Raw genomic sequence first — 10,927 nt, 5'->3', positions numbered from 1 at the left:
AATACTTATTTGAAGTGCAAACAGTTCGGTCAACCGAGGTGCGCGGACGCACGAGGTCCTGAACGCTCATTGGCCAGGTCACGACCAATAGTAATTGGTCAGGCAATCACAACAAATTATCGTAAATAATCGCTGCTGGTTACTGTATATCCTAATATATTTTTCTAATCATAATAAGAACCTAATCTATTTTATGTAAAATATTTTTATATAATTTATGAATCTCATTTAAATAAGATTTTCTTACGTGTTTTCTAAAGGTTCCCCAATAATTAGGCATCTTTTCAGAGGAAAGCCTAGTTCTGGTGGGCAGTAGCTTCTATACAATTAAGTTTTAAAATAAAATTGAATAGCATGCAGTAATAACAATTTAACCTAATATTAAGTGGGAAAAGCAGACCCTTGTAAGATCAAGATTTTCGATGATGCAAGACCAGCTTTCATACCACTAATTTATTTTGAATTCTCTTACAATCTCTTAAATCTATATTAGGTGCCATATGACCGGGTGTTCCGGGCATACCCAAAGCAATGATCACCATCGTCAGATCCGACATCATCATCACAACTAAGATCAAAAAAACTTATAAAAGGAACGGAGTATACTTCGAAAAAAATAATAACAGGGTCGAATATCGTCCATTTATAATTTTACAGTTTTCAACATGATCCTCCATTATTTGAGAATGAACTCATAAGATAAAATAAACACAATTAATAATAAAATATCTGCTACAATAATGTTTCATAAAAAAAAACAAACGCTTGATACAATATTAAAAATAAATTAACAATTATTTCGTTTAATACTCTGATATCTTGGAGATGTTCTTCCTTGTGAATGTATTCGTTCCAGGAAGCTTGGTGTACAGTCGAGTGAGGTTGTGGGACGAGCTGGAGAAGGACCAGTCCTGCCATCCAGCCAGTGAGTCACCATTTCACCCTTACCCTGTGCAGAAATATGAAAACTTTTTGTTTCAAGATTTGAAATGATAACTTAGACACATTAAACCTCTAAGCTGCATATGAAGTCCTGGTATATGTTGCTAGAATGACACATTATTTCAACCGCTACGAAAGACATTACTATCATCGCTTCCATATTTATGTTACATGTGTATTAGTACGTCTATACTCGCGTCATACATAAGAAGATATTTTCTTCAACTATGATCGCCTGGTGCCAAAACATTGTATAAATATTAAAAAAAATATTTGTTAAAAATATTTAAAAAAATATTATTTAATACTAATAATTTACGTATAATGTATTCTATCTCATTCTCTTGCCGGCTGAACCCAAACATTACCTGTTTGTGTCTCTATCGTCTCACTTTTTCGTTTCATCGAGTTTTAAATCACAACTATTCTAAAGAAGTTTCACTTCAACAAGTATGAGTCCGACTCAAGAGTTTAGTTCCTTTGTTTTGTAATTTAATTATAAATGTATAGTTTTTGTAATCGAGGCTGAGTCTCGTGCCAGAGTTTGGCGAGTCAACATGTTCTGAGGATGCCTCGTGTAGAGGAGAAAACCCGTGTCGAATTGTTTAAAGACAAATATTGGCGGAATTAACACTAAAGAAAACATAAAACATTTGGATAATTATGGATTTACGCAATGTAACGCCTACTTCAATATTTTTTTTACATAATTACTTGCCAAATTTCATAGTTATAGGTCAACGGAAAATACTCTTTATATTTTAATTCCCTTAAGTATGCTGTTTATTTTTTTACGTCAACTTAGAAGTTTGATTATTTTCTCGAGTGAAAAAATATGTAGGCCGGAGTGTATCGTTTTAATTTCATCTCGATACATGCACGCGTTCTCGAGATAAAGGGTCTAGCTTCTAGACAATAAATTAAAACTATAATATTCGGTTTTTCTTTTCGATATACGAAACCACTGGAAAAATAAATTTTAAGGCCATTTTTACAAATTCACTTACTGAGAAAATATTTTTCAAGTAACAGAAAAATGACATAATATGCTACTACATAAAATAAATGCCAAAGTGATTACAAGTACCTACTTAAAGGGACCAAATGTTATAGTTTTTTTATTTACTAACGGCCTTTCCCAATATACTATCTACAGATAGAGATAAATTACTACCTTCTACTGTCAGTAATTAGCCCTATCTGAAGCTGTCCCAATATACCCGATAAGTCATTCTTATCGCCTTATATTGGGACGCGTGAATTGCAATTTCTATACAAACTCTATCGCTGGTAAGCTATACGTCGTCCCATTGACAGACACGTGTACGGATAAGGTGAGTTACCGTCGATAAGTTTATTGGGACAGAAAAGTCAACGATAGTTACGACTTTAATATCAAGCAAGAGATAGACTGAATATTGGGAACGGCCGTAAAACTATACAAATTAGTTATTCGCGCTTACGAAAAATTATTTAATATTAATATTATGAGTGGTTTTAGCAATTTGACGACTCGGCTATTCTTTATACCTTTAGGCAATTTATTATATATCTGCGTACCCTCAAATGTGATATTTCTTCTACAATAGTTTGTTTTTGTCTGATTAATAAGACAAATATTATGTTTTATATTTTAGATTGTTATTTATGTTTTAAGTTAAAATTTTTCATTCGATGCATGTGTTAAATTCATGAATTTGATTTAATTTAATATTAAATGAGGCAATGAGACACCCAGGCTATGCTCATTAGTACGAGCTATTGCTGGTTGAGATTGTAAGCTATTGCTGGTTGAGATTGTAAGCTATTGCTGGTTGACATCGTTTGCTATTGCTGGTTGACATTGTTAGCTATTGCTGGGTGAGATTGTAAGCTATTGCTGGTTGAGATTGTAAGCTATTGCTGGTTGACATTGTTTGCTATTGCTGGTTGACATTGTTAGCTATTGCTGGGTGAGATTGTGTCCCTTCAGACCGAAACACATTAATGCTTACACATTACTGATTAACGGCAGAAATAGGCGCCATTGTGGTACTCGTTATAGGCATTTCCTAGAGTATGTGGCCATGATCAGCGGCACTCATTCCCAAAAAATGTCTCTTACATCACTCTAAAATCAATTTATGAAGTATGAACATAAAATTACTAATATTATAACACGCTGGATCGCCACCCATTTAAGCGCCATCTTGTTATGCCTGACGCGTCTTACGATTGGACTACGTAACGTTACACAATGATATTATCATAACGACACAACTGACTCACGAAGATAACTGGATAGGATTAAGCATTTGTTATATCACTGGTGTCATAATATCTTATTTTTTTTAAATATTTGGGCACGTTTTATATATTTTTTTTAATTAAATAACGTGTCCGAATACGTTTATATTTTGTTGTCACAGGATAGCCTTTATAAACCTTTATTGAATCGATTTTTTGCATCACATTTAACAAAGTAATTTTGATGACTAAGATCTGACGTCAGAAAGATTCTCATTCAAAGTTTGTTATGAAATGTAATTTTGTTTCTTTTATGCTTCATGTAGGACAATTGTGAATTACCTGAATTTCATTTACTGCTCATTGTACTTTTTAATCAATCAAAACAAATCTCATTACCATTTAATATACAATCATTAAATATAATCATTAAATTTAAATTCAAACTATCGTTACGGAGAAGTGTACCAACAATATTGGCAGCATTTTGGTCTTGGATAGCTATGGCTGATCCGTTGACCGAAATATCTGCTAGCTCTTGAGTTTCCAGTAGACCTATTTAATTGAGGCACGTAGATAGGAAATATATCAATAAAGGATAATTGTTGTGTTATTTTTTGTTTTATATTATGTTCATTCACACAAGCAAAACAACAATTAAAAACTGCAGCTACCCTTTACAAAACACAATTCTAACTAGAGTGAAAGTTATGATAAAAGATTTAGGTATAGCATTTGATACTAAGTTCCTTTTATACTAACAATATCATTTAAAAATAACCAAGGCTCTGGTTTTACTGCGGTGGGATTACTGCGGAATTTCGTAGTTTAAAAACATTCAAAATATTGCATTGCCCTTTCGTTCATCTTCAATTAGAATGATAAATATCAGAAGGTCTGGGATCCATGATACACAGTTAACTCGTTGCGAATGGAAAAGCATTCAAGAAAAAATACTTAATTTTTTTTATGTTTTTTTTTATGATAATAAGGGACGATACGAGTAGGACGTTCAGCTGATGGTAATTGATACGCCCCGCCTATTACAATGCATTGCCACTCAGTATTCTTGAAGAACCTAAGAATTCTGAGCGGCACTACAACTGCGCTGGTCACCGGAGACATAAGATGTTATGTCTCATTTGCCCATTATAAATAACTGCAATTTCGAACTGTTATATATGCACATATGTATGCTTTAATGCAGACATAACATTAGCGTCAGCACTTTAAGACCAAGGCGTCACTTAATTAAACATAAAGGCAGTCAGTCTCCTTCCGAATCCTGAGCCACTCATACATTTCAATTATATTTTCTAGTTCTAAATAAATTTCTTTTTTAAAAGTTCGTTTTTAATATTCCGTCTAACAAATGGTGGCAGCGGTGGGATTTAAAATTTTATAAATCCGCGGTAAACGCCTCAAGTGAAAAGTTATAGTGATACCAAAAAGTGTAAAAGTGAAAATAATATCTGTGTTGGTTGGTTTTAATAAGTGGTTAACAAAATAGTACTAATCCAGAGTACTATACAAATCTTAGTGACCGCCTGAATCCAATGGTTGTGAACTGCTAACAAGCTTCGACCTGCTATACCGGAAAGAAATAACTATCTACGTGGTACTCTCCAACATCGCTGAATCTTCTTCTCTTCATCAACGCCGAGTCCTCTGGTACCTAACAATTTACCATAAATTGAGCCAATTATGACTCGATTTGAATTCGCCGTGAATATCGCCGTGGTCCTGTAAGTCTTCAAATTTTAAATATTTCAAGTGTGAAAGTGCAAAACCCATAATAACTGAGATATTAAATAGACATATTTCTAAAACTACAGTGAAAGTGCAAGGTGTGAGGTCTAACAATACTTTATCCAAAGTTATTGCATAAATATTATACTAAAGAGCGTTATTGTCATCTACATTCTAATTTAATTACATCATCTTAGGTTCCGAGAACATTTTGTCGAGTAGCTTATCGCATCGAATTTATAAACAATCTGGGTGGCCGTCTATCACACCGTAGTACATTTTAAATTTTATAAGTGAATATTTTATTTAATTAAACATGTCGGTTAAAGAATCTCAAATTAAACATGAAAAAAATGAGTTACAAATTAGCACTTTATTCAAATTCATTAGTCCTTTTGATGGGACACGCGAAAAATTAAATTCTTTTATTAATAATTGCAATAATGCTATTGGACTAGCACCGGATTCTCAGAAATCAATTTTATTTAAATTCATACTTTCTCAACTTGAGGGCAAAGCGGAATTAGCTTGCTCTATTAAGGAATTCGACAATTGGGATCAACTTAGCGATTTTCTCAAAACACAATTTGGAGAAAGAAAGCATTATGCACACCTTTTACTTGAATTGCAGGAATGTCAACAAAATAATACAGAATCAGTGTCACAATTTTCTTTACGCGTAGAGACATGTCTTTCAAAACTTTTAACAGAAGTAACTATATCGAATAAGAAGAAATCAGAGTTAACCGGTCGAATGGCAGCCATGGAAGACCTAGCTCTCTATACCTTTTTATTGGGTCTTAAACCCGAAATTTCAAATTTAGTTCGTTGTAAAGATCCACTAAATCTTAATGAAGCAATTAACCTAGCAGTCTCAGAAGAGAAAATTTTAAATTTATTTCATAAAAGAAGTTCTCAGCAATTATCATTGCACCGATTAATTCCTAAACCCCAACAGCCATTTAGGGGTCCTAGACATAATAATACCCAAAAATTTCAAACCACAAGGCAGTTTGAGAACAGAAGCCCATTCTGTCGCTATTGTAAAAAACAAGGTCATTCAATAGAAAATTGTTTTAGACGACAATTTAATAACAACAGACTACAACCAACCAGACCCAGAGCAGATAATGTTAATTTTGTCATAAATGAAAACTTAAATAATGATAACTCAGAGCCACGACAACTATGCTCTAATGATAATAATGACCAACAGCTTACCCATTTAAGCGCGTAGTGGGCTCGCGAAGGTGTCACGCGAAGCCCTGCAATAAAAATCTCAAATCCAAAAATTATGTCGACACCATTCCCACTTTCAAGGCTACACGACAGGGTAACCAGCCCCAAAACGGAAGCCTAACGCTCAAGGCTACACGACAGGGTAACCAGCCCCAAAACGGAAGCCTAACCCTCAAGGCTACACGACAGGGTAACCAGCCCCAAAACGGAAGCCTAACGCTCAAGGCTACACGACAGGGTAACCAGCCCCAAAACGGAAGCCTAACTCTCAAGGCTACACAACAGGGTAACCAGAGCACAAAACGGAAGCCTAACTCTCAAGGCTATACGACAGAGTAACCAGCCCCAAAACGGAAGCCTGAAGTCAAATCCTCTAAATCCAATACCTAAAAAAGAAGAAAAAGTATTAAAATCTTACAACGTTAACACAAATCCATTAAAAAATTACTTACCTTATATTGAAATCCAAACATCTCTCTCCTCAGAACCCTTTCGACTCCTGGTCGACAGTGGAGCTACAATCAGTCTTATTAAAATACATATAATAGAAAATATGCCCGAGGTGAATAAAAACATTATAACATTCAGTGGCTTAGGAAATACCGACAATCCAATCAATTCGTTAGGTTGTATATCTATCGAAATTAATTCAATAGAACATGATTTCCACCTCATACCTAATTTTGACTTTCCATACGACGGTATTATCGGAAATGATTTCCTTTCTTTACATAAAAGTAAAATAGATTATACTTTGAAGGAACTTAGTATTGATGACGTAAAATTCAATTTAAAATTTAATAACCCCATTTATACAATTGCGCCTAGAACCGAAACGGTAATAGAATGCTCAGTACATAATCCCGAAATCAAAGAAGGTCTCATTCTAGATCAACATATGATGGATTCTCTATTAATCGCTAACTGTATTGTTAAAGTAAAACCTAATTCTAGAATTAATATATCCGTGGTTAATACATCCGAAAATCAAATAGAGATAAATTCAGACCTCAAATTAATAATTAATCCTTTGGAGTACAATGAAAATAACTCTATATTTTATTCGAATATTAATGATCAAAATATTTCAGATAGAACTGATAAAGTTTTAGATCTTTTGAGAGTATCCCATTTAAATTGCGAAGAAAGAGACGCTCTGTTTAATTTATGTTCCACATTCTCTGATATATTTCATTTGCCTAGTGATAAGTTAACTTTTACAGAAGGTATTCAGCATGAAATTAAAACGTCCTCCTCAATCCCTATACATACAAAATCCTATCGATTCCCTGATATTCACAAAGGTGAGGTTCAATCACAAATTAACAAAATGTTAGAAGAAGGAATTATTAAACCTTCAACATCCCCTTGGTCATCTCCAATCTGGGTCGTCCCAAAAAAGATGGATGCATCCGGAATAAAGAAGTGGCGGGTAGTAATCGACTACCGCAAACTAAATGATATCACAATCGGCGATTCTTATCCTATCCCAAACATATCGGATATATTAGACCAGTTGGGCAAATGTAAATATTTCAGTACTCTTGATCTCGCGTCGGGCTTCCATCAAATTAAAATGTCGCCCCAGGATGCACCCAAAACAGCCTTCTCAGTTCCACAAGGTCATTTTGAATTCACTAGAATGCCCTTTGGACTAAAAAATGCACCTGCAACATTTCAAAGACTTATGAATTCCGCCCTATCTGGGTTACAAGGTATACAATGCTTTGTCTACTTGGATGACATTGTAATCTACTCCTTCGATCTTGATCAGCACATAAACAACCTCTCTAATGTATTTGACAGGCTCCGCACCTACAGGTTAAAGTTGCAACCTGACAAGTGCGAATTTCTCCGCAAGGAAGTTTCCTACCTTGGACATATCATTACCGATGACGGGGTAAAACCGAACCCAGAGAAAATAAAAGCTGTTGCAGACTTTCCTACACCCCAGTGCCCTAAGGACATAAAGTCCTTCCTTGGATTAGTTTCCTACTATCGCAGGTTCATTCCTGATATGTCAAAACTAGCTAAACCTTTAACCAATCTCCTTAAAAAGGACGTCCCATTTCTATGGAATAATGAACAGGAATTATCTTTTAATAAATTAAAAAATTCTCTTATTTCCGCACCTGCTCTAGCTTATCCTGATTTCACTAAACCCTTTTTACTTACATGTGACGCTTCAAATTTCGCGATATCTGCTATACTCTCACAAGGATCCATTGGCAAAGATCGCCCCATTGCATTTTCTTCAAGAACATTAAATAAGGCTGAATGCAATTACAGCGTCATTGAAAAAGAATGTCTAGCGATCATTTATGGTACTAAAGTTTTTCGTCCCTACCTTTATGGTAGACGATTCATAATTATAACAGATCACCGTCCACTCAAGTGGCTCTTTAATTGCAAAGACCCGGGCTCCAAGCTCGTTAGATGGAGGCTCAAACTTGAAGAATTTGACTACGAGATTGAATATAAAAAGGGTAAAATAAACACTAACGCAGATACATTGTCACGATACCCAATAAATCCATTAATTTCTAAAGATCCAACAGATAATACTGAAGATGAAGTCAGAGATCAAAGACCAAATTCACCCCATCTATCTATCCCTAGTTTGCCAGATCAAAACCTTGAAGATCTATTATCAACAGATTTTGACCCAGCTAATTTGAGTCCTTTAAATTTATCGCCCTCTGCGATTCCATTCTTTACGTCAGACATTTCACCTCATGAAACTTATTCTGATCCACAACCTTCTACTAGTAACCAAAATCCTGAAAACTTACCTTCACATATTCCTAATGACACCGATCTCCTTCAATCTTTACCTGAAAACTTACCTGTATCCGCTAGTCCATCAACTAGCGTCACTAGCCGGATAGCTGAAAATCAAACAAATATTAGTGAAGATTATTTCAATTATTTAAAATCTATTAAAGATAAAAACAAGATTTTTAATACATACATAAAAGAGCACAACGAGAGCCTTCTTAAGAGTTCTGCAAATGTAATTCTTCTTCCAGTATCAATAGATTTTGATGAGTCGAATCCTTACCTTTCTGACTTAATCTCTGCCTCAGAGAATGTCAATGTTGTAGAAGGAGAACGTGAACTGCATTCGTTTAAAATATCTGAAATCAATGGTAAAATTTACTATTTCCTATTTACTAAAGTTTATTTCTTTGATACTTGTACCTACCCTGATATATTTAAAGCATTAAAATCTGCTAGAGACAGTATTCTACTTACCGGCACAATCAATGAGATAGCTATTTCCGACTTTAGGAATTCATTTGAACAACATTCATTTGTAAAAATATATAGTATGCTCATGTATCTTTTTGATGGTACAAATATAACAGTCAATATCCATCACAATAGCATAATATATCCCGTGCCTACAGAAATTACAAAAATCTTGAAGGAGAACCACGATATACCAATAGCGGGCCATTTAGGGTCAAACAGAATGTTTAATCGCGTAAAAGAACGTTATTTTTGGAAAAATATGAGATCAGACATAGAAAACTATGTAAAAAATTGCAAGTTTTGCCAAACCATTAAAGCCTTAAGAAAAATTAATAAATCACCTATGCAAATCACAACAACATCTTCTAGACCTTTCGATAGAATAAGTCTCGATATCGTGGGACCTTTGCCTGAAGCTGGAATTTATAAATTAAAATATATTCTTACTTTACAAGATGACTTGACAAAATTTTCTATAGCTTACCCAATATCTAATGCTACGGCTGAAGAATCATGTGAATGTCTCGTTCATTTCATATCTTTATTTGGAATACCTAAGTCAATTTTAACAGATCAAGGAACAAACTTTACAGCCGAACTTTTTAAGAAAACTTGTGAATTTTTAAAAATCAAGCAGATTTGGTCATCTCCCTATCACCCTCAGACGCAAGGTGCTCTGGAGAGAAGTCATTCCACTTTAAAAGAATATTTAAAATCTTATATTAACGAAAACCAAACTAATTGGCATAAATATGTATTTACTGCCATGCTGACATATAATAGCACCGTCCATACAACTACCCAATTTACGCCTTTTGAACTTATTTTCGGGCACAAGCCCTACATTCCCGATTCCGTTTTTGATTTACGATCTGACGTCACATACCCAGAATATATTAAGATGCTTCACCATCGCCTTAAACTGTCTAGAGAAAAGGCCATACAAAATATTAACTCTTCAAAAGAAAAGTCAAAACATTATTATGATAAACATACTCGTCCAGTACAGTATAAAGTCGGTGAATATGTCTATATTAAAAATCATGTAAGACTTCGCAAGGCGCTATCTCCTATATGGAAAGGTCCATATAAGATCGTCAAAATACATGGCAATAACACCTTATCTCTTCTTATAAACCGAAGATATGTAAAACATCATTATGATGAAGTAAAACCTGCATACAACGCGGATACGTAACTAATTCTTCTTTTATTAATTATTAAGTTAAGTTTATTAATACTTACTTCATTTTATACAGCTATATTTTACTATATTATATTTTTATCATATACAAAGTTATAGGTTTATTTACATAAGCATGATAGTTTAGTTTAGTTTTGTCATTACAGAATGGTTAATACATACTGCGCCATAGCCGCTAGCGAGAATGAGTATATTAAATACATCAAGGAAGGTCCTGGCTTGCTCTTCGACCCAGTGGGCACTCTGAAGCTCATAGACGATTATCTTCATATAGTTATTCCGATAGATGTTACTTCTTTTGATCAAAATATT

At 34.2% G+C, this 10,927-nt stretch overlaps 1 protein-coding gene across 1 annotated transcript in view; it reads right to left on the bottom strand.

The window, feature by feature from the left end:
- Positions 1 to 253: 253 nt before the first annotated feature.
- Positions 254 to 10,927, bottom strand: part of LOC126979617 (receptor-type guanylate cyclase gcy-1) — a 93,099-nt gene continuing 82,425 nt past the window's right edge. The window contains exon 16 of the mRNA XM_050829048.1: positions 254 to 949. Coding sequence (XP_050685005.1) covers positions 788 to 949 — 162 coding nt within the window. The 3' untranslated portion in view covers positions 254 to 787. The remainder of the gene's footprint in view (positions 950 to 10,927) is intronic.

Source organism: Leptidea sinapis, chromosome 3, assembly GCF_905404315.1.
Source record: "Leptidea sinapis chromosome 3, ilLepSina1.1, whole genome shotgun sequence".
NCBI lineage: Eukaryota > Metazoa > Arthropoda > Insecta > Lepidoptera > Pieridae > Leptidea > Leptidea sinapis.
This window is presented reverse-complemented; position numbering and strand designations above follow the sequence as displayed.